This window comes from Monodelphis domestica, chromosome 7, assembly GCF_027887165.1.
Source record: "Monodelphis domestica isolate mMonDom1 chromosome 7, mMonDom1.pri, whole genome shotgun sequence".
NCBI classification, from domain to species: Eukaryota; Metazoa; Chordata; class Mammalia; order Didelphimorphia; family Didelphidae; genus Monodelphis; species Monodelphis domestica.
The window spans coordinates 98,724,695-98,750,097 of NC_077233.1; the positions used below are offsets into that span (position 1 = coordinate 98,724,695).

General features: G+C 34.7%; 1 protein-coding gene across 1 annotated transcript in view; it reads right to left on the minus strand.

The window, feature by feature from the left end:
* SMARCC1 (SWI/SNF related, matrix associated, actin dependent regulator of chromatin subfamily c member 1) overlaps window positions 1-25,403 on the minus strand; it is a 156,631-nt gene that overhangs the window by 63,328 nt on the left and 67,900 nt on the right. Inside the window, exons 15-21 of the mRNA XM_001366884.5 lie at window positions 21,953-22,024; window positions 18,455-18,568; window positions 17,866-18,019; window positions 17,147-17,260; window positions 11,282-11,341; window positions 1,794-2,052; window positions 371-532 (exon numbers count right to left, since the gene is read on the minus strand). Of these exons, the coding sequence (XP_001366921.1) occupies window positions 371-532; window positions 1,794-2,052; window positions 11,282-11,341; window positions 17,147-17,260; window positions 17,866-18,019; window positions 18,455-18,568; window positions 21,953-22,024 (935 nt within the window). The remainder of the gene's footprint in view (window positions 1-370; window positions 533-1,793; window positions 2,053-11,281; window positions 11,342-17,146; window positions 17,261-17,865; window positions 18,020-18,454; window positions 18,569-21,952; window positions 22,025-25,403) is intronic.

The window sequence follows — 25,403 nt, forward strand, 5'->3', positions numbered from 1 at the left end:
ACAGATGCGTTCTTGAAAAATGTAGCAAAGAAGGGACAAGAACCCAAGAAACTCAAGAGTTCCTTAAAAAAAAAAATTAAGGACTAAATAGAAATGAATCCTAAATACTGATATTTACAGTCCTAGAAATAATTCTCAATAATTAAGATATTACAAACTTTACTTCATAATGACAATACATTAACTATCTTCAATATTATTTTCTAGTCCAAAAATCATGAAATATACAAAGTGATGGAGAAGAAATCATATTAATCTAACTGTGTTACTATCATTTTAGTATGATAATAAAAGGATAAAAATCAGTATAACATGTACATTGATGGAATATTGTGTTTTGTTAAAAATGTGGATAAAAATGATAACTCACCAAGTTTCTCTGGTTCATCAGGACCAGTCCCAGCAATACAGCTACTTTCTAGACCATATGTTGGATCTACTTTTCCAGAGGCTCTTGCTGCTTCCTGCACTTTCTTGACATGAGCTTCAACTAATTCCAATGGCACTTCTTCCCGGACACGGGAAAACTCCTCTATTTAACAGAATTAAAAAAAAATAAAAAAAACCAGAGTTCTTCATAAATTTTCAATTATTAAAAACCTATAGAAAAAATAAACCAAAGGTTCAAGATATAGGGTGCAGTTGAGAGAATCTTGGACATGACTAGAAGCAAGTTCTACTTCTCTTCTTAAAATTATTTTTTGTGTTTCCATAAGAATGTGATTTTCTGATATTTTAAAATGAGGTGTTGATCAAAAAGGGTTTTTCTGAAAAGCCTATACTAATCAATGGTCTGCAGTTTATCTTTCTAACATCTTATTATTCATACAAAATTTAATTTAGTGCATCCATAAACAGTTAACATGTTTCCGTCCACAATGCTACAAATATAAAGATTCTAACTTCTAACTACAACAAATATAAATAATTTTAAAATACACACTTCTCCTCTCTACTCTGCCTACTGACCTCACTAGTTCTCAACTAAAAGACCTTCTTTTACTGAAAGTCTTTTGCATTCCCTCTAAATTGTGGAGCCTATTATCTATTATTTCTTCTTTATCCTATATACCATAACTTGCTTTTCATGTTTGTTTGCATATGTCTTTTCCATCAGATTGCAAGCTCTTGGAAGGAAGAACTATCTTAATAAACATTTAATGATATGAACGACCATTGAATTTCCATAGATAAAATGTTCTGTGGAGGAATTGACAGGATAAAGGAAGAAAGAAGAGAATTTGAAAGCAAAAGTTTGAATAACCAAAACACAACTAACTAGAACTAAGCTCAACATTTAAGTGTTTTCTATGTAGAAAACACCACCTCCCTGCCTTAGGATATTTCAGGGAGAAATAGGAAGCAAATAAATCATAAGATGCTAAAAAAAAATTAAATGAATAAAAAATGACATAACTACAGATTCTAGAAAAATATGATTCTCAAAATATCACACTAAATTTATTTCTGAAGATACAGGATGTGTACAACTGACTGACTCCAAAACAATCTAAATTCTTATGTATCTCCAGTATTTGTTTATTAACATACTTTCAAAAAAATCTTAAAAGATTAGAATAAAATCAAAGTATATTTTCTATTTAAACCAAAAATTCCATAAAAATCATTAATAAGATCATTTATTTTCCAATCATTTTAGAGGATCATATACAAATGAATGTAATAGCTACTTTTAAAAGTAATTTGAAGTAATTCCAACAAAACATCATAAATTCTAGTTTTAGTTGGAAAAATAGATATACTCAAGAGAAATATTCAAAATAGACTTATACCTAAAGCAGCTTTAGCGGCTGCAGAAGCCACCCGTGGATCCACCACAGATGCTAAGAATGCAACTGTGCTCATAACAGGGTTTCCTGATTGACTGAAAGGGACAGGTTGGTAAGCTAGTGGTCCAAGGGAAGCATCTGAGTTCTCAAGATAAGGATCCTCAATAGGAAGTCTCAGAAAGTGGAGGATACACTCATCCTGAGTTCGACTGCCAACGTGTTCTGATACTTTATTCCAATCGTCTTTGTACATCTCAAGGGCCTGAAAGAAAAGAAAAAGAGCTGTATATAAATTCATCAGCACTCATACTCAAGGACAAGCTAGGCTAAACCAAATGTTTAAATGGTTAAACAGTGGTAAACAGGATTATCTCTATATTATGCTTCGCCCCCCATAAATGACAGGCTTTTCTTGTTTTCCTACAATGGCTAATACTGTTCTACTCACTGCTTCTACCCTCAATGCTAACAGATTTATATTTTCTTAGGTTTTCATTTTGGTAATTTCTTAATTTGTATCTCTAGTTTGTATATTTTTCCTAAATTATTCCCTACTTACTATATGGTATTGATTGTGCTGTTATTCACTAAATTCCCTCTAACCTGACAAGCATAGAATGAAGTGCTATATTCCCAAAACAGTGAAAGACTATGTAGTACAAAAGAAACAATCTTTCTGATAATTGTTGTCAAAACTTTTCCATTAATAGTTAACAATTAAAAAAAAATACGTCAGCATCTTTAACATCAATATGCTCCCTTCCCCATTCACCCAGGCCTAATAAGGAAAGACACAAGGTATATATATACTAGCATCCCCCTTTTGAAGACAGAGCTGGGCTTACGGACAAGATGGCGACTTAGAGGGAGCAAAAATTCAGGCCTCTGTAAATTCTTCCTCACCGATCAAAAACACAGCACTTCCAGGGGACTGAAAACCAAATCTAACAATAGGACAGAGCCAGGGAATCCTCCTCCTGGACCCAACGTAAAAGGCATGGGCCCCCAAAAAGCCTGAACTCTAGCACACGAGTTTAAGGGGAAGGAAGGTCCAGGACCTCTCCCACACCTACAGTGCTGAGCCTCCATCCGTGGCTGGAATCTCTGGGTGGAAAAGGGCACTAGTCCTGAGGGAGAACCTTACCAGTAAAGCTGTGCCAGGCTCAGGCCTTAGAACACAGGTGGCATAGAGACACCTAGAGGAGAAGCACAGAGTAGATAGACCAGGCTCAGGCAAAATGCTCCATCTTGCCACCCCTCCCTTTTCTGGAGCTTTTGGCCTCAGGGCACAGTCAGCATTGCAGATCAACTCCTCCCCACCTGGTTCAATCTCATGAATAAGGGAAGATAAGAAGCCATCAGAGGGCAGAGAAGCTCGAGAGCCTCCCTGACTGAGCTACAAGGGACAAAGGCAGCAATAAATTACAGGGCAGAAAGCCTAGCTCCTTCTCAGTTTCTGATGTCAGCCAGGGAAGATCAGACTACCTGACCAAACAGCAGAACAAAGAAGCCCCTTCAGGACAGAACATCCCAAACTCGCAGATCCAGCACAAAATGAGAGGAGCAAGACTACAAGTAACTAGGGTGGGGTGAGGTGGTGGTGGTAGAATGTGAGTAAGCAACAGAAAAAAAAAATTATGATTACAGCTTCTATCCAGGCAAACAACAAAATGCAAATAAAACAGAGGAGGATCAAGGAACACCAAACAAAAACACAGAAGCTCCAACAAATTGGAAACATGCTTTGGAAGAACTGAAAATACAATTAAAAAAACAATTGAGAGGCTGAAGAAAATTGGGAAAAGAACCTAAAAAGCAAAATAAATCATCTGGAAACAGTCTTGAAACCAAAATTAACCAACTTGAAAAAGAGGAAAAGGAGATGAAAGACAAGTTAAAGAAAATGAAAGATGACCTTCAAAGAAAATCAGACCAGAAGGAGATGAATGACCAAAAAGCCAGGGATGAAATTCAGTCTTTAAAATCTAGAATACAACTAGAAGAAAGTGACTTCACAAGGTAGCAGGAAACTATGAAACACCTCATGCACAAAACAGAAGATTTAGAAAACAGGTTCAGAAGAGACAACTTGAGAATCATTGGTCTACCAGAAGATCATGACAAAATAAAAAGCCTGAACATCATACTACAGGAAATTATGCAAGAAAACTAACCCAACATTCTAGAGCATGATGAAAAAGTGGAGATTGGAAGAATCCACGGATTACTTCCTGTACTTAATCCCCCAACTGACAACACCCAGAAAAGTTATAGTCAAATTCAAGAACTACGAGACAAAGGGCAAAATATTACAAGCTGCTAAGAAGACGTCATTCAGATATCGTGGAACTACAGTTAGGATAACACAGGATCTGGCTGCATCAACAATGAAGGATTGAAAGGCATGGAATGATAATCCAGAAAGCAAGAGAACAAACTGTAAAACCAAGAACCAACTACCTGGAAAAACTGACTGTATTGTTGCAGGGGAAAGTATGATCATTTAATAAAATAGAAGACCTTCAAGCATTCAAAAAGATGAGGCCTGAACAGAAAAGCAATATTTGGGGGGAAATTTATATCCTTGAGTTCATATATTAATAAATTAGGGAGTGCAGAGGTCAATTAATTGGGCATGCAAATTAAAAAGTTAGAAAGTGCACAAATTAAAAATACTCAGATGAAAACTAAATTAGAGATGCTAAAAATTAAAGGAGAAATTAATAAATCAAAAATAAAAGAACTATTGAGTTAATAAATAAGACTAGAAGCTGATATTTTGAAAAAACAAATAAAAGACAAAGTATTGGTTAATCTAATCAAAAAAAGGAAAGAAGAAAACAAAATTAACAGTATCCATAATGAAAAGGGAGACCTCACCTCTAATGAAGAGGAAATTAAGGCAATCATTAAAAACTATTATGCACAATTATATGGCAATAAATATGCCAATCTAGGTAATATGGATAAATATTTACAAAAAACATAAATTGCCTAGATTAACAGAAAAAAAAAATAGAGTACCTAAATAACCCCATATCAGGAAAAGAAATTGAACAAGATATCAAAGAACTTGCCATGAAAAAATGCCCAGGACAAGATGGATTCACAAATTAATTCTATCCAACATTCAAAGAACAGCTAACCAGAATACCATACAAACTATTTGACAGAATAACCAAAGAAGGAGTTCTACCAAATTCCTTTTATGACACAAATATGGTACAGATTCCAAAGCCAGGCAGGTCAAAAACTGAAAAAGAAAACTATAGACCAATCTCCTTAATGAACATAGACACAAAAATCTTAAAATAGGATACTAGCAAAAAGATTCCAGCAAGGGTTTGTACCCCAAAGAGATAATAAGGAAAAAGACTCGTACAAGAATATTCATAGCTGCGCTATTTGTGGTGGCAAAAAATTGGAAAACGAGGGGATGCCCTTCAATTGGAGAATGGCTGAACAAATTGTGGTATATGTTGGTGATGGAATACTATTGTGCTCAAAGGAATAATAAAGTGGAGGAATTCTATGGAGACTGGAACAACCTCCAGGAAGTGATGCAGAGCGAAAGGAACAGAACCAGGAAAACATTGTACACCGAGACTGACACATTGTGGTACAATCGAAGGTAATGGACTTCTCCATTAATGGCTATGCAGTGTCCCTGAACAATCTGCAGGGATCTAAAAAACACTATCCACAAGCAGAGGATAAACTGTGGGAGTAAAAACACCGATGAAAAACAATTGCTTGACTGCAGGGGTGGAGGGGATATGACTGAGGAGAGACTCTAAATGAACACTCTAATGCAGATACCAACAACATGGAAATAGGTTTGAATCAAGAACACATGTGATACCCAGTGAAATCGCACATCGGCTATGGGAGAGGTGGGGAGTGGGGGGGGGGGGGGAGGGGGAGAAAAGTATCTTTGTTTCCAATGAATAATATTTGGAAATGACCAAATAAAACAATGTTTAAAAAAAATAAAAAAGACTCCAGCAAGTGATCAGAAGGGTCATTCACCATGATCAAGTAGGATTTATACCAGGGATGCAGGGCTGTTTCAATATTAGGGAAACCATCCACATAATTGACCATATTAACAATCAAACAAAAACCACAGGATTATCGCAATAGACGCAGAAAAAACCTTTGACAAAATACAACATTTATTCCTATTGAAAACATTAGAAAGTATAGGAATAGAAGGGACTTTCCTAAAAATAATAAACAGTATTTATCTACAACCATTAGCAAACATCATCTGCAATGGGGATAAACTAGATGCATTTCCAATAAGATCAGGAGGGAAAACAAGAAAGCCCATTACCACCAATATTATTTAACATTGTACTAGAAACACTAGCAGTAGCAATTAGAGGAGAAAAAGAAATTGAAGGTATTAAAATGGGCAATGAAGAGACCAAGCTATCACTCTTTGTGGATAACATGATGGTCTACTTAAAGAATCCTAGAGAATCAACTAAAAAGCTAGTCGAAATAATCAACAACTTTAGCAAAGTTGCAGGATACAAAATAAACCCAAGTAAGTCATCAGCATTTCTATATATCTCCAACACATCTCAACAGCGAGAATTAGAAAGAGAAAGTCCATTTAAAATCACCCTAGACAATATAAAATACTTAGGAATCTTTCTGCCAAGACAAACACAGGAACTATATGAACACAACTACAAAACACTTCCCACACAAAACCACATCTAACCACCTTGAAAAACATTAACTTCTCATGGGTAGGATGAGCTAACATAATAAAAATGACTATCCTACCCAAACTTATCCATCTATTCAAGTGCCATACCCATTGAACTACCAAAAAACTTTTTAACTAAATTGGAAAAAAACCATAACAAAGTTCATTTGGAAGAACAAAAGATCAAGGATATCCAGGGAAATAATGAAAAAACAAATGCGAAGGAAGGTGGCCTTGCAGTACCAGATCTCAAACTATACTATAAAGCAGTGCTCATCAAAACAATATAGTACTGGCTAAGGGACAGAAAGGAGGATCAGTGGAATAGACATGGGTTAAGTGACCTCAGCAAGACAGTCTATGACAAACTCAAAGATCCCAGCTTTTGGGACAAAAATCCACTAAGTGATAAAAACTGCTGGGAAAAATGGAAGACAGTGTGGGAGAGATTAGGTTTGGATCAATATCTTACACCATACACTAATATAAACTCAGAATGGGTGAATGACTTGAACATGAAGAAGGAAACTATAATTAAACTATGTGAACAGAGAGTAGTATACATGTCAGACCTTTGGGAAAGGAAAGATTTTAAAAACAAACAAGACTTAGAAATAGTCAAAAAATTTAAAATAAATAATTTTGACTACATCAAATTAAAAAGTTTTTGTACAAACAAAACCAATGTAACCAAAATTAGAAGTGAAGCAACAAATTGGGAAACAATCTTCTTAACAAAAACCGCTGATTAAGGTCTAATAACTCAAATTTATAAAGAGTTAAATCAATTGTACAAAAAATCAAGCCATTCTCCAATTGATAAATGGGCAAGGGACATGAATAGGCAATTTTCAGCCAAAGAAATCAAAACTATTAATAAGCACATGAAAAAGTGTTCGAAATCTCTTATAATCAGAGAGAGACAAATCAAAACAACTCTGAGGTATCACCTCACACCTAGCAGATTGGCTAACATGACAGCAATGGAAAATAATGAATGCTGGAGGGGATGTGGCAAAGTCAGGACATTAATTCATTGCTGGAGGAGGTGTGAATTGATCCAACCATTTTGGAGGGCAATCTGGAACTATGCCCAAAGGGTGATAAAAGACTGCCTGCCCTTTGATCCACTCATAGCACTGCTGAGTTTGTACCCCAAAGAGTTAATAAAGAAAAATACATGTACAAGAATATTCATAGCTGTGCTCTTTGTGGTGGCAAAAAAAAATGGAAAATGAGGGGATGCCCTTCCATTGGGGAATGGTTGAACAAATTGTGGTATATTTTGGTGATAGAATACTATTGTGCTCAAAGGAATAAAGAACTGGAGGAATTCCATGGGAACTGGAACAACCTCCAGGAATTGATGCAAAGTGAGAAGGAGCAGAACCAGGAGAACATAGTACACAGAGATTGATACAATGGTATCAATGTGGTACAATGGAATGTAATGGTCTTCTCCATTAGTTGCAATGCAGTGTTCCTGAACAACCCGGAGGGATGAGAAAGAACACTATCTACATCCAAAGGAAAAACTGTGGGAGTAGAAACACCGAAGAAAAACAACTGCTTGACTACATGGGTCGAGGAGGATATGATTGGACATGTAGACTCTAAATGAAAATCCTAGTGCAAACACCAACAACATGGAAATGGATTCTGATCAAGGAAAAATAAAATAGGGACAAAAAAGGAATACACCTTTTCAGCAGTACATGGTACATTCACTAAGAAATAGGTCCTGATCAAGGACACAAGTAATACCCAATGAAATTGCGTGTGGACTGTGGGAAGGGTGGGTGGAGGGTAGGGAGGGAAATAATGTGATTATTGTAACCAAGGAATAATGTTCTAAATTGACTAAATAAACTAATTCAAATGGAAAACCAAAAAATAAATAAATAAATAAAACTCAGCTCCTTCTTTCTACTGATATCCAACCTGTTCCTGAGAGTAACTAGTCAGTTTCTGAATATCTTTCAAATCCTATACTCTGATACTACATCTGGAGAAATCTCAAGCAGGCATTTCAAGTGACAGGGAACTGAACTGTTCAGTTTGCCTTGTGGGGGTTTGGCCTCATCAAGGTGGACTAGTTTATACCTGGCTCTTGACTCAGTTATAATCTGCAAATTTCTCAAGAGACTATATTCTATGTGGGCTTAGTCTAGGTTAGTTCAGATTAGATGAGGAGAATTGAGATAGTGAGGTAGATAGTGTAGCCTCAGCTTTGCTAAGGACAGAAGCAACTTTATGCAAAGTCAAATGGTATGACAAAGATGGATTCAATCAGTATTAGGGAAATCCCTCAACCCATACTTACCCTATCCCAATCATCAATTTGTAATAAAACCTTGTCATCGTTTAAGTGGAGTCATAGTGGTTATCTACTGGCCTTGGACAGAGAGAAGCCATTTAACTCTCTGAGCCTGAGAAGAACATCCCTCCAGACTGGGTTAAATAAAATTTCAGTCACCCTCTAAATCACCTTTAACAGGTTTAAATAGTTTTAAATAAGTACCTAAAAATATAATTATAGAAAGACAAAGATGAATATATAACCAAGTACAACATTTCATTAAGAAGTAGAAATTATACTTGGTCATAACTTATTCTATTATTCTTCCTAATACTTTAGATTTCTAAGTAAAGTTTAAATAGTTGGTGGTAAATAATTACATTGTGAAACCTTTTTTTTTTTTGGTTTATGGAAAAGTTAACAGCTGTCAGAAAAATAACATATTTAAAAAGGAAATTAACAACTTCCCAGATTTCAGCTGCAGGTGAGGAAATATAATCACTGTAAAAGGCTAAAGAATTAATGCTGTAATTTTTTTCTACAGGTATAGATAAAACAAAAAAGTAGTTCTGTCATTCCATTCTCATAATCTCCATTTATTATCCTTTGACTCTAGAAGAATATTCAATTAGATTAAGAAAAACAAAGCTATTAATTTTACTAATCAGACAATGAATTATCAAATTATGTTATGCAAAAATAATATCTACAGAAAAGGCCTAAGTCAAACTGGTGGTATACTAGCACACAGTAATTCCAATACAATTACATGAAGTTTACTCTAATTTAATAGTCTACATGATAAACATTTTAAACTGTAATTATGATACGTAACAGTTACCATTTTACAATCAATGTTTCTTAAGAAATTAAAAGTAGTAAGACAAAAGAATAAGTCTTCAATTTTTTCAGAAGTGACTGTGCCAGAAATGATATTATGCCATATAGAATGTTTAGCTACTCATCTATTAGGCAAGGGAAGCTAATATTAACAGGAAAAATGGTGGTTATGAGATAAGAAAACCACAATTTCAGGTCCAAGAAAATCATAATTGCCCTGCTTCCTCATCTTTAAAATGAAGACTAAAGGTGTGGCCAGAAAGTGGCTTATAAATGGCAAATTACTATATAAATGTGAACTCTTCTTTTAGTTCAAGAGGAAATATATGAAGTTTAGAAATAACTCTAAGGGGAGCAGCAATTTCAATATTCCTCACACAAGTGGGCATTAAGGAAGAATCAAGAAAGCAGGGAAAGAAGAGGAAGAAGGAAGACAAAAAAACAGAAAGGCAAAGGAAAAAAGTCACAATAAAAATTATTTTAGTAACATTGGCTGCTAAAACTTAAAAAAAAAAAAACAAATCAAAACAACAACAAAAACAAAAAAAAACCCCTTACCTTCTGTCTTAGAATTGATACTATTAGTTCCAAGGGAGAACAATAATTGGGGGGGGGGGGGGGGGGGTTAAGTGATTTGTCCAGAGTTACACAGTTAAAAGTATCTGAGGCCAAATTTTAACTGAGGACCTCCCATCTTTAGGCCTGGCTCTCAATCAATTAAATCCCATATCTACATGTGCTACCAGTCTCTTAGAGATAAATGCTCCTATTTCAGAGCTTAAAGGCTCTTGATGAATGGAATATTCTTTTTTTCTTAACAATATCTATTGTATAGCCCTTTATTGGTTTTGTTTCAAGAATCTCCATACATGATGGAATACTACTGTGCTAAAAGGAATAATGAACTAGAAGACTTCCATGTGAACTGAAACGACCTCCAGGAATTGATGCAGAGTGAAAGGAGCAGGACCAGAAGAACATTATACAGACTAATACTTATACAATCAAACATAATGGAGGTCTCTATTAGCAGCAATACAAGACAATTCCAAGGTACTTATGAGAAAAACACTATCCACAGTCAAAGAAAGAATTGTAGGAGTAGAAACAGAAGAAAAATAACTGCTTGATCACATGGTCTGATGGGGATGCAGACTCTAAATGATCACTCTATTGCAAATAGTAATATAGAAATAAGTCTTGATAAATGATATATGCAAAACCCAATGGAATTGCTCATTGGCTACAGGGGGTGGGGTGGGGAATCATCTAATGAAGGAAAAATATTCTAAATTAATTTTTAAAAAAGAATCTCCATACATTTCCTAAAAACTATTTCTGCATTCAAAAGACCAAAATGTAGGTTTAGAATTGCTTCAGTAAAGAGGAAAAATGGTATGACTATTGTTCAATTTTAGTGCTACTGTCATGCTAAAGAATAGAGGCAGCTTAGCTGTATGATCTGAGTGCTCAAGTGCTCAGCCTTGGTATAACTGAAGCTAAATGCCAAAGGTCAATGAAACACATTCATGGCAAACCAGAATGAGAAATGTTTATATTAAAAAAAAAAAAAACAGTACTAAATTGTCATTCAAATAAATAACACTTATCAGATCTACTCAGAATACTCACCTCTAAAAGTAGCAGCGTCTCCTGTTCAGTCCATTCTCTTCCAGCACTGGCTCCTTTACTCTTTATATAGGGGAGAGGAAAAAAAGAAGTCAGGGAGGTTTTGACTTTTTCTTTTTAATACTCAAAGATAGTCTTTGAGAAGCAGAATTCAGAAAATCAAATATCACACTATATTTTGGCTCTGAATTTAAACATGTCAGCTTTAGAATTTCAAAAGAGCAAGGGGAAAAAAAAATCACACAAACACAAGATTAACCCCCAATCACTAAATTTTTATAGAGATAAAAGAAAAAAAATTTTGGATAAAGAGGCAACAAAGAATCAGATTCCCAAAGAATAAACAAAACAAAGACTTCAAACTACAAACAAATGAAATTTTGTAAAAAGAAGCTGTCAAATATTGTAAACTACTAATCCATGGAATATAATAACATTCACACTTATTGTTAGCTTTGGAAAAATATGTTTGTGAACTTCAGTAAGTATCTCATCTAATGTAAAATAGAAGGCCCTGGTATCTCAAAGTAATAACATGGAGAAATATTTAAATGAAAAGAGAGCCTTCAATTATGTAGTTCAGTGCCTTTACAAATGCAAATATTACATGTAAAATATCTCATAATTAGTGGTTACTGAATTTTATTATCTCCAATGAAGGGAACTAACTCAGAAGTATGACTTTACTATTTGGAAATGGAATGATTTAACTATAAGAAAATTCCTCCTTAAATTCTGTCATTCAAGAAACCAGTTTTTTTGTGCTAATGACTTTTTGAAAACCCTTATATTGTATTAAACCAAAAGTATGGACAGAATTTATCCTTCCCAACACTATTCTTACAGGATCCTCTCAAATGTTTGGTATTTGAGAGAAATTTTGTTCCCCCTTATCACTTTTAGACTGATGCCCTGATGGCACTAACGTACATGAGTCTACTGGTATACTACTTAGTATTCATTGGTGTCCAAAAACCAAGTTCATTAGCTTTTTATTTCCCCCCATTAAAATCATTTTTTATTCCACTTGAGCAATTTTCCCTCTTTGTCTCTCTCGTGTAATTAAAACTATTTTTACTCTAAACCTTATGAAAATGTTAAAAAATCACCCAATGTTCCTCTCATTAGCTTATAATATTCTCTAAGATAATGTATGCACTCACAAAAAAATCCATTTGTTCCTTCAGATCAATCAGGACCTTCTTATTGTCAGAATTAGGTCCAGAACAACAATTTATCTTGTAGCTTTCCGCCTGAAATATCAAACTATCAGCTAGGTAAGTCAAAACTTATACCTGCTCTATATTTGCCAGAGATGGAGCTCCAAAAAAATTTTAAGCAATAAAAATCTATTTATTACTCTCTCATGGCTCTATACTAGATAAAAGACATTTGCCAAATATCTCAACTATTTCTTCCTTCTAAACATATGATAATCTGTATTAAGTTCCTATCACAATGCTCATTTCTGCTTCTTCCCCTCTGAGGCAGGCAGGCAGGCAGGCAGACAGTAAGACCTGGGATGAAATGATGCCCCTGACACTTAACCAACTATATAACCAAAATAAGTCACAAAACTCAGAAAACAACCTACAATTTCTCTATTACGTCAGACCGATTGATCTTTATGAGTGAAGTTTGCATCTGAGATCTAAGAAAAATTAGAGACCCTTCATATATTCATATTTTCTAGTCTACTGATCCTCATCCAAATAGTTTACACTATGTTTATCGCCATTATAGTTTATGAATTTTTCAAATGTATATATCTGAATAGCATACAATACCACAAAACTACTTCACTATCCCTGTAATACTTTTGAATGAATTATATCACTTAACCATATTACAGTAATGAGTCACAGCCCACCAAATAGAAATACTTCTAAAGTTGAATTATTTCCTTCTATTCAGTTCTCCAGTTTGTTACATTTATTTGGTACTTTTGCACACAGATAACTGAGACCAGGAATCTCATTGCTATCCCTCTTCCTGAATATTGTTTCAAAAATAATACTGTCACTTTAGTCACATATGATTTTTTATGACAGTTGGAGTTTTCTTGGCAAAATTACTGAAATGGTTTACTATTTCCTTTTCCAGCTCATTTTACAGATTTGGTAACTGAGACAAACAAGGTTAAGTGACTTGACAAGGTCAGAAAGTTCATAAGCACTAGGCTCAGTACTATTATTCATTGTATCCACTGTTATTTTTCAAGTGCCATCTATGGTAGCTGGCATAGCAGATACGTAGCAAATTTTCTTCCTTTCCATCTGCTTTCAGTTCAAAATTCACAATGAAAACTCTAAGTCTCAAAGCTCTTATCAGATATACTTCATCTCTGCCAAGAATCTAACCTTACATTACACCTTAAGCTATAGTACAGAAATCATATTACATTTTCAGGTACTGAGGTATTAATTTCCAATACTTGGATTTTCAACTTTGAAATGTGTTTCTTCAATTAGCAGTAGTTACTCAAGACCTTCAGTTTTGGACCAGGATATTATAATCCCCACCAATGCTAGATTTAAAGGCAAGCAACAAGTGTAGAACAAAGAACAGCAGGCAAATCACAGTCTAAGTCTTGGATTCAATCACAACTCTTGTGAATCTTAAAATTTCTCAGACTTGTGAATGTTAAAAATTCTCAGACCCTACTTCATAAAGTTTGGTTAAGACCATTCCCCATTTAAACAATGAAGGTACTTGACCAGGAATGTGGGAATTCTACTCCACCCCTACTTAAGCATACTTTAGGGGAAGATAAAGTTGTAAACTCCTTGCTGAACAATGAAAAATACTTAAACCCATACTCATAGTAAGGCAAAAGTTCTTAAGCTGTACCTATTTTTTAGATCTAATACAAAAGGGTGCTAAGTACCTATAAAGGTCAGGCAACTTGTGAACTTGCAAAAAGCAAAGAGGTGAGAACTTACTCAGGTGTGAATTTCTCAAAAGTTTAGACTACATAAGTGTGAATTAAGAATGGTCTGTCCTTTGGAAAATGTCTACTGTGATTGGTAGATGTGAGAACTTAGGGGAGGTGACATAGGAGAAAATTCCCTTTAAAAGGAGGTCAGAAGCTGAGAGAAGGGGTCTCTCTCGGGACAGTCAGCTGGGAAAAGCTGAATTGGAGGAGGCAGCTGGTGTCTCTCTGAACACTAAAATCTAGCTTGGGACAAATCTTGTGGTGAGTGGATTGAAGACTGACTAATCTGTCTCCTTTAAGGCTGGCCTAAGCTGGCCTAGCCTTTTTTCTCATTATTCACTTTTCCCCCCTCTCTCTCTTTCTTTAATTCCTCATTTGTATTAATTAAAATCTCTATAAAAACCCAGCTAACTTGGGTATATTTAATATTTGGGAATTTTCCCCTGGCGACCACCTTATATTTGATTTAAAACAAGACACTGTCTTGAAACCATATTTTCTGCGGTCACAATTTAAGGCAACCACTCTTTTATCTGTACAGTTTATGTCTTCTACTATTTTAATTCATCACACTCTGCTACTACTCTGTCCTGTGTGACCTCGGAGAAATCATAAAACCATTTTAGACCTCACTATGATTATGCTTAAAAAGAAGGGAAAGATTTGACAAGTATTACTTTTTAGGACTCTTGTATTTTATTTCTATGATTCTGAAATAAAGGTAGTATAGAGAGGAATGGAGCCCAGGTAGCTCAGTGGAGCCAGGCCTGGTGTCAGAAGGACATGGGTTCAAATCTGGCCTCAGATATTTCCTAACTCTGTGGTTTTAGGCAAGTCACAACTCCAATTGCTTAGCTTTTTTTACCCTTCTACCTTGCAGTTGACATTGAATATGGATTAAGATGAAAGATATAGGTAGACTAAAAAGAGAAAATGAACACCAATGAAATGTTATTTTTTATTGATTTTCCCCCCCAAAATATTTCTTTTAAAAAGCTATGTATCCTCAGGCAACTTCTATCAGTTATTGAATCAATTCAAACACTTATTAACATAGTAAAAAATACTATGGCTAAATGATGTAAATAGAAAGTCAAAAATATAAGAATCTGCATCAAGTAGCTTTGATTCTAGGAGAAAAGCTTATTTTAGGAACCATAAAAAATTTTTCGATGGATCTAGAAATGTTCCTAATATCTCCCTTGGGCTTCAGTTCCACATCAACAAATGCCTACAATGGATACTTCAAACTGCAACTTTTAGAGGCATCCTAAATTAAATTTGTCTCTAACCAAACTTATCTTTATTTTTTTTAACGCTCTACTCTTTCAAGCTTCCCTCAAGAAGAAGGTATCACTATTTTCCTAATCTCCCAAATTCAAAATTTTGAAGGTCTCCTATACTCTTCCTTCTGCCTCATACCACTTTATCATACCTACTGAGATGCCAAATCTCAGCTGCCAAATTTTGGCATTCCCCCATTCACACCATCTTTTGCAACAACCTTTTCTCTCCACTCTCTTAGCTATTATGTCAATACAGACTCTGGTTTCCTCTACTGCACATCATTGCAACAGGTACCAAATTGTTCTCTTCCCAGTCCATTCTCCATTTTGCAACCAGTGTAATTTCCTGAACATTACTATGTAACCATAACAGTCTCCTTCACTCACTAATGTGGCTTTCTGGAACGTAACATATAGCTGCTGTCTAATCATGCTACATGCAGTTGCACTTTTTAGAAGATAATAAATGAATGTGTCCCCATGACTCTCTCAATTAACAGTCAGTGCTAATATAATGCTAAGCGTATTTCTTTCAAAATGTATCAAAAAAACCCCAACAATTTTAACTGTAGTACAAACTCTAGAATACTTAGGTTTGATTTGTGACTGAGGAAGAGATTAACATGTTACCCACATAGTTTATCTTTAAGATCCTCATTATTCTAGAAATCATTAAATTTATTCCACAGGCATACCAATGCCAAAGTTGATTGCCAGTTCCACAAGGAGGCTTAAAAGAATTCTCAATGATGGAAGGTCATATACAAAAAATATCTGAATTCTAAATAAATCTACAGTATAGCTGAGAACTGGTTTATTCAAGTTATTGGTTAAATGCAGTAAATGTTCCAAGTTTCATTGGTAATTCAAACAAATTAAGCATTATGTTAAATTATGTGAATTTCAAAACTACTCAACCCCTATTCAGGTCAACCTAGGTCAAGTTAGAGCCACCATTGGCACATGTGAGAGACAGGAAGTGAGGTAGAGGACAGCTCAGGAGTTCTGGGGACTTCCTGTGTGGAGGAAAAAAGGTTGTTGGAGCCTGGTGTTTGGAGTGGAGGAGCCCACAGACTGCTTCTCCATTTTGGTCACGTGAGTGATAGGGACTGATCTCTTTTCTTTGCCTCGGCTATCCAAGGCCTTGGGCCTTTGGCTCAGCCTAAGCAGAGTGGGTATTTAAGCCCTATTTCCTTTTTTTTTTCTCTCTCCCTCCCTCCCTCCCTCCCTCCCTCTCTCTCTCTCTCTCTCTCTCTCTCTCTCTCTCCCTCTAATACTTTTCTCCTCCTGTTTGTAATTAAAACACCATAAAAAGGTTGACCGCTGACTTGAGTTTTCATTTAGGAATTATATAGCTGAATTCCTTGGCGACCTTAAATTAATATTTATCAGTCTTTTAGTGATTTCCATATCACAATTGTTCATTTCTAGTGATATATATGGACTTAGAATATACGTCAAAGAAAAGTCTTTAAAAAAGCAGCTTGACATTTTTTAAATTTAAATATACACATTTTATCTATAAAATATTACATAATATAAGGAAATGGCATACCTTCTCACAACATAAGATAATTAGAACAAAGTAGGATAAAATAATAAAATTCTGAGAGCCTACACATTGTGAAACCATTATTAAACTCTTACTTTTGCTAAGGTTTTCTTGGAATAAATATCTGTGCGAAGGCCGAAGTTCTGTAAGTCAGTAGGTTTCTCCTTATTTTTCTCAGGAAAATTCAACATCTGCTGAGCAGCAGGGACCTTAAAAACAAAACAAATGCAAAATAGTTATCCCAAGCCTCCCTTAGTAAAAAGCATAAGCATGACAAAAGCATTATTTAATTTTAATAAATAACACAAGGACTGATTTTTTTAAATCCCCAACAACAAAAGGCACAAGGTGTTGAATATAATTAACATTTTCATTCCTTAAGGATTTGTTAACAAATCTTTAAAGTTCTATCTACCCCAAAAACTCTGTATATATTACTTTTATGAAATGGCAATGTTTCATTAATGTATCCTAAAACTATTCCAATGTCTCTATCAAGTTATGAATTTTGAAAATTTCTTTCCATAAAAGTTATGAATTTGTAATTTCATATGAATAGTAAGATGTTAATGAGAAGTTAACTTTTCATGAAATTAACTTTTCATTAGTTTGAAATGATTTTTAATGAATAGTGAACAAAATATCAATATATGCCAAAAGTGTAGAAGTGAAGCCTAGGAAGGAATGTTTTTTTCTCCAACATCTATAGGAGACAAAAGAGTAGGTCATCCATGAAGATAATGAATGCTGTTGTATTACATACAATGTTCCTCCCTTTCTCCATAAGTCTCTATGGGGTCTGTGTATAAAATACCTGAGGTGTTCTGAGATGGAGAGGCACTAGCCCGGAGGGGGTATCAGCCAGCACATTGAAGTGAGGAGTTGGAGGAGGTCCCATTGCCATTGGTCGACTTTCTGGATCAACCTGGTAATTAACAAGCCCCCACTGTTCCAAAAAAGCATGAACCCTGAAGAATAACAATGAGAGATTAAATAGTTAATGAAGTTTTAAAAATTTAACTAAGAAATCACTATATTTAAAAAAGAAACAAGCAGAAAGGAAGGTAAATTGTAATTCAACATTAATTATGAATAATAGGAAGATATTTTAAAAACACATTTATGTCTACTGTGGAGAAAAAAAAGCTCATGCCAAGACAAGGTCCAAAATATTGCTATTGTGTATTTTGTATAAGAAAGGGTTATTTTAGACAGTGTTTCTTTTTTTTCCTACAATGGTTTTTTTATGGCCTAACTCCAATTAAGAAAATAGAGTGGGCAAAACCATAAAGGAATCCCAAGCCATGCACCAAATAAGATTTAAAGAAAACATAATTTGATAAAGAGAAGACATTAAATACTAGACATCTGAAATATACATAGGTCAGACACAGATAATATACCTCATAACAGCACAGACATCTCCTGTCAAATTCCGTCTGCAAGCAGTGCTGGTTAAATACTCTTGGGGGTTTAAGCGGTATGTGTCAATCATGAAGTTACGGTATGCCAAGTATCTAGAGAGATAAGGCAAAATTAATATTCAAGAGAACAAGCATTCATGTGTGTGTGAAGAAAAAAACAGACTCAAAAGATCTCCAAGAAAAAATTGAGAGATTATATATCAGAGTAGTTCCTTAAATAAGGGTATTTGTTGCTCAAATTGATCCTGCTTTGCTTTATTTTATTATTCCTAAAGAAAGTCAAGAGCCTTTATTCTCTATGTTAGCAAAGTTACCAGGGAACAAATTACTTTAGGAAATGTTGAAGAGAAAAGTTAAACAAAAACAAGTACCATTTTGAACCCAAAGTAAATTTTCTTGATATAAAGACCTGGCTCAATATAAAGTAACATAAATAAATTTGGTTTCCAAATGGCTAAAGTTGTCTAATAAAATTCCTGTGTCACCCTAATAGCTATAGGCAAATTTTTCTGTAGCTGGGAGATCAACAGAATTATGAACTCAGGTGCAGGATGAATGAACTCCCAACTTGATATAACCCACAACTAACTGCAACATGGCTGCTAAGAAATATAGTTTAAGTTAGAGCATAAATACTCTCAGCTGCTAAATCTAGCAATTAATTTTAATGATTTCTATTATAATATGAAGTATGCAAATTTGGGTCTAAGTCATGTGTTTTGCAAAACATTAAATGCCTCGACTAGAAGAACAAGAAAAACAAGATTTAACCGAATTTAGTAATAGTTAGCCTTTATTTATTTACTTTAAGATTTTCAAAAATCTTTTTTGAAAAGTATTTCATAAATGTCATCTCATTTTATCTTCACCACAATCCTAAGATGTAGGCACTACCTGACATAACAAAACTAGGCTGATGAGCTCTTTGTGGTAGGAAAAAATTAGAAAATGAAGGGGATCCCTTCAATTGGGGAATGGCTAAATAAATTGTGGTATCCGATGGTAATGAAATACTATTGTGCTAAAAGGAATGATGAACTGGAGAAATTTCATGTGAACTCCAGGGATTGATGCAGAGTGAAAGGAGAACCAGGAGAACATTGTACATAGAGACAGATACATCGTGGCACAAATGAACATAATGTACTTCTCTACTAGCAACAATGCAATGATACAGGACAATTCTAAAGGACTTATGAGGAAGAACTCTATCCACATCCAGAGAAAGAACTGTGGGAGCAGAAACACAGAAGAAAAACACCTCCTTGATCACATGGTTAAATGGGGATAAGATTGGGGATGTAGACTCTAAATGATCACTCCAGTACAAATATCAATAATAGGGAAATGGGTCTTGATCAATGATACATGTAAAACTCAGTGGAATTACTCGTTGACTATAGGGGTAAGTGAAGGAATATGAATCATGTGTAAAAAGGAATTCTTTATTCTTTTTTTAAATTTAATGCAGGACCTGGAGATATGCATGGATTAACTAGCCCACAGTGACAGGAAGTAGGAACTAGGGAGCCTCCTGCTGATCCAGCTTCAGTTGGTCAAAGCTGTCAGTTGATGACTATTAGGTCTGTTAGTGGCTGACAGTTAGGGCTGGCAGTTGTAGGTAAGTTGGTTGTTGGGCATGAGTTGATTCTTGGGGGTTGGTTGCTGGTGGCGTACATTGGTTATGTTGATGGTTGGTTGCTGGAATATAAAGGCGAGACTGAGCTTACTAAGAGGGCTTTGGGTTTTAGCCGTTAGAGGGCTTTTTGCCTTTTTGGTTTGGGCTAGTTTCCCCCCCCCCCCTCCTTTAACTTTTTGGAAGGTGGCTGGTCTTAATTGATAGACCTAATTGGAGTTGGATTAAACACTGATTAGGTTGGTTTTGATTGGGCTGGATTGGGTTAGAACTGTGAGGGGTGGTTGTTATTAGTGGTAATTATAGGCAGTTATAGGATAGCTAATTAGGTATTAGGAAATTTTTATTTATTTCTAAACCTCTTTCTTATATTCTTTTACTATCTCTGTTTTAATTAAACGAAATTGTTAATTGCTAAAAGCTGCTGGAAGTTTTTGTTTCTGGGGCTTAAAGGCATAATATTCATTTACAACTCTACTATATTCTCATTAAAACTTGAATTATTAAAAGTTGCTCTCATATTTTGTCAAGACCCTTATTTTAAGGCTTACACATTTAAACATGGAAAATGTTCTTAATTAAATTTTTTAAAAATTAAAAAGTAATAATAAATCCAGCAATTAACTATAATTTCTATTATACTAGTATTCAAATTTGATTCTAAGCCATGTATTTCACAAATGTGTAAAGAAAAATGCACCCAATTTATATAGTGTATAATTGAAAATCTGTTAACCTAAAAAAGAACTACATTTCCTGGGAGCCCACTGACTTCCTGTCATTGCATACTTCCTATAGACAGGGGATATTAGGCAGGGACGTGGAGGGTCCCACGCCTTTGGCTTGATGACAGTGAGTTTGGTGGTGGTAAGCGAGGGTTTGAACTGGGTGATCAGCCATGGGCAGGTGGTCTTTATTTTGTATTCCTTTACTTCTAATGATCATTAATAAATCTCCAAAAATATAATATTCTTATTATTACAATTTAAATTTAATTTTTACATTTCTGGCAACTACTAGGCGAAGAACCTCTCAATTTTTTAAGATAGCCTAGATAAAAATTTTTAAGCCATGTTTCTCCTGCCAAGGCTTTTCCACCCCCACCCCCTCATTTAAATTTAATTTTCACAAAAGTCAAAATAGTGTTAAATCATATGCTTTCTTTGTCACCATAGGAAATTTGAAAATTTATACTTATGTCCATTTAAATAAATAAGATGGAACAGGTGACAAGTATTTGAATGCAGGAGGAAAAACTCATAATGTTAGCAAGTATTTCTTTTTGGATCCAAGAGCCCAATGATTCTTATTGCTTTGTCATGAGAAGGTTAAAAATTTATACTGACCAAGAACAAATTTTCATTGTTAAGCAATATTTATTCTGGATCTATGTTATGTATCACACTGCACAAAGAAAATTCGACAAGTTTATTTTGTACATTATATAAATATAAGAATGAAATACTAAGAATGAATTCTTGATAACTATATGCCATCCTTAAATTAGACTCACACACAGTCTGTGAAACATACAATGTGACAAATCCAAATCAAGTAAAAACTAATCAGAAAGACTAACAAAACATATCTGATGTTTAATAATCTATACGGTCAGGAGCTACAGAATCATATAGCTATGAGCCTCTATAAAAGGGTAAGGAAAGGAAGAGTTTACAAAGAGTCATAGGACTTCTTTGTTCATACCTACAGAAAATAAGATTAGAAATATTTTGACAAAATTTGAATAAAAGATAAAACTTTTAAGCCCAAACCACAAAACATTCAAATAAATATATTACAAAATAAAAAATATCACCAAACAAACAAAAAAATTCACTCACATTTCTGGAGTTTTAGACTTGTTTTTTCCATTGAAAAACTCGGGAAGAGCACGACGTTCTATCACATGAATACTAAAAGAAAATAAAAAATATGCTATCAGGATGGTTCAATGAGAACAGACTTAGAAATGAGAGTTCATGGACTTTAACTAGTCTTTGTTAAATTTTATTAAGTGAATCTACTAAATCGGGCAAGTTTAAATACTCCTTGTCAAAATTCAAGGTATTTTGCACAGGATTCATGAATGTATCTGAATTACACACAACCATTAAAGTGAGATCAAAGAAAGCTCCTCAACCCTAGGTCTTGCTGATGAGCTTACTTTCTGGTTCTATATGAAGTTACTTCCAAATTCTCTGAACAAAGAATCAGCCACAGGAAGCTAAGATCTTCCATTAGGAAGTTTCTGAGAAGTTAAATTTAATTTCATTATTTCATTATATTTATAGTATAACTCCTTTTTATTTTATTATTTCATTTATTATAATATAATAAAGTATAATATATATAATAAAGTATAGTATAGTATTCATAGTATAACTCCTTATTATTTTATTATTTCATTATATTTATAGTATAACTCCTTACTAATGTAAAATTGAGATTTGAACTCTGGACTTCAATCCCCACAAGTCCTTGCTCCACTTCCCCAAAATGCTTTGTAATCTCACGGAATTCTGAGGTGGGCGAGATCGAGAAAGTACTTAAGCTGATTGCAAAGGCTTTTGAGCTCTCTCTTTTGGATTTCTGTTTTGGGGCAGACATGGCTCTTTCCAGAATGTAAGTGAGGTCTTGTCTAGGCCTCTCTGGCCTAGGCACGTTTTCCTTATCCTGTATTTTCTTTTAATCCTTAATCTTCAATAAACCTCATAAATATAATACTCCTTGCAGAGAGAAACTAATTTCTACCTGCCTCAGTCTCCCCTAAATTTTAATCTTTACACTAATTAGGGGTGAGAGGGGTGAGAAGGGAAAATGATACAATGATTTTTCTCTCTCTCTCAGGACAGAAATGCAATTGCCGTTCACGGGCCAGAAACTGACTTTTCTTCTCAACTATGCCAGTGTTTTCCTTCTTAGGTAGAGGCAGCCTTCTGCTCCAAGGGCTAAATTTACTGTGAACCTTAAATTCACTCATATCTCCCCAATTAAAGTAATCCACCAGATTCAGTCTCTTCAGTGTCAGAAATTACAGGAAGATCAAAACAACCCTGAGGTATCACCTCACACCTAGCAGATTGGCTAACATGACAGCTATGGAAAGTAATGAATGCTGGAGGGGATGTGGCAAAGTAGGGACACTAATTCATTGCTGGTGGAGTTGTGAATTGATCCAACCATTCTGGAGGGCAATCTGGAACTATGCCCAAAGGGTGATAAAAGACTGCCTGCCCTTTGATCCAGCTATAGCACTGCTGGGTTTGTACCCCAAAGAGACAATAAGTAAAAAGACTTGTTCAAGAATACTCATAGCTGCACTCTTCGTGATGGCCAAAAATTGGAAAATGGGGGGATGCCCTTCCATTGGGGAATGGCTGAACAAATTGTGGTATATGTTGGTGATGGAATACTATTATGCTAAAAGAAATAATAAAGTAGAGGAATTCCATGGAGACTGGAATGACCTCCAAGAAGTGATGCAGAGCGAGAGGAGTAGAACTAGGAGAACATTATACACAGAGACTGATACACTGTGGTACAAACAATCTGCAGGGATCTAAAAAACACTATCCACAAGCAGAGGATAAACTATGGGAGTAAAAACACCGAGGAGAAGCAACTGCTTGACTACAGGGGGGAAGGGGTTACGACTGAGGAGAGACTCTAAATGAACACTCTAATGCAAATACCAACAACATGGAAATGGGTTCGAACCAGGAACACATGTGATACCCAGTGGAATTATGCGTCAGCTATGGGAGAGGTGGTGGGAAGGGGTGGGGTGGGGGGTGGGGAGGAAAAGAAAATGATCTTTGTTTCCAATGAATAATGTTTGGAAATGACCAAATAATGTTTAAAGTGGGGAAAAAAAAGAAATTACAGAAAGGCCTCACTGCCTAGCACTACATTTTTTTAATTCTCTAGATGGGCTTTTTAATAATCTATTTGTATCAAAAAGCTTTACAAAATGTAACTATATTGACATGCATAAAATTGGTAATATTTTAGATTCTATTCACATTATTCATACTTTAGATTATTTTATGATAAAAAATATTAAAATTTCATGTACTTTACTTTTAAATTTATTTTTAAAAACTTATTTTGAACAGCTCAATTTCATAAAAATACAAGGCGCACATTAACAGATTTTTAAAATCATCAATTCTAAGGTCTAATGGGAAAAGGGACAATAATGTCGGGCTTACACTCTTGAGATTAATTTTAGTTTACCCTAAACGTAGTTCATATGAATATGCCCCCACTCCCAATTAAAAAGTAAATAAAATGCCTCAGACATTGAAAGACTTTGCAAAGATTATCTTTGTATACCTAGAATTGAGCAAAATGGCTGGAGCATAGTAAGGACTTAATAAATGCTTGTTAACTTACTGAAAATAACTAAATAAATTAACTATTTTCACTGCAAAATTGAGTGCATAAAGCTAGGACTGAAGGAAGAGAAAAGGGAAGACCTCTCTGGATAGATGGGTAACTATGGATATAAAATACTGTATTTAATGTCATACTCTTCTACTATGTTGCTTAAGTTTACAGAATTTTGCTTTTCTTCCTCTTTTCAAAATGTTTAAATTTACTGTTTTGGCTAGAAAAGATGAGAAGATATTATGGATAATTTAAGCACTAAAAACAAAACATAAATAAAATAATTCTTAAAAATATTAAATCTTGGGGGCAGCTGGGTGGCTCAGTGGATTGAGAGCCAGGCCTAGAGATGGGAGGTCCTAGGTTCAAATCTGGCCTCAGACACTTCCCAGCTGTGTGACCCTAGGCAAGTCACTTGACCCCCATTGCCTAGCCCTTACCATTCTTTTGCCTTGGAGCCAATACACAGTATTGACTCCAAGACAGAAGGTAAGGGTTTAAAAAAAAAAATTAAATCTTCCTGTATAAATCATAACAAATTTATTTAACATAAGCAACACCCTAGCAGTTATTTTAAATATATTTTGATACCCTTCCACAAAATTTCTTATGATACTACCTATAAAAATTATATTTAAAATTATATTAGATATGACCTTATTCAGATTGTATATCTAAATGAGCTTATTATCATATATGGAAGATATTGGTTTAAATCCAATTTCTACCTAACTTGTCCTATTTTCCTATCACTTATCAAAATGAGTGTCGGCCTACAATAAAATATGTTTTGGGATACATCAAAAACTGAGGATACTGTTTACAATCCCTACTGTTTCTTGCATATTGAATCTGTTCAATGAGTTTGAAGAAAATATTTTTTCATTATGATGGCTATATAAT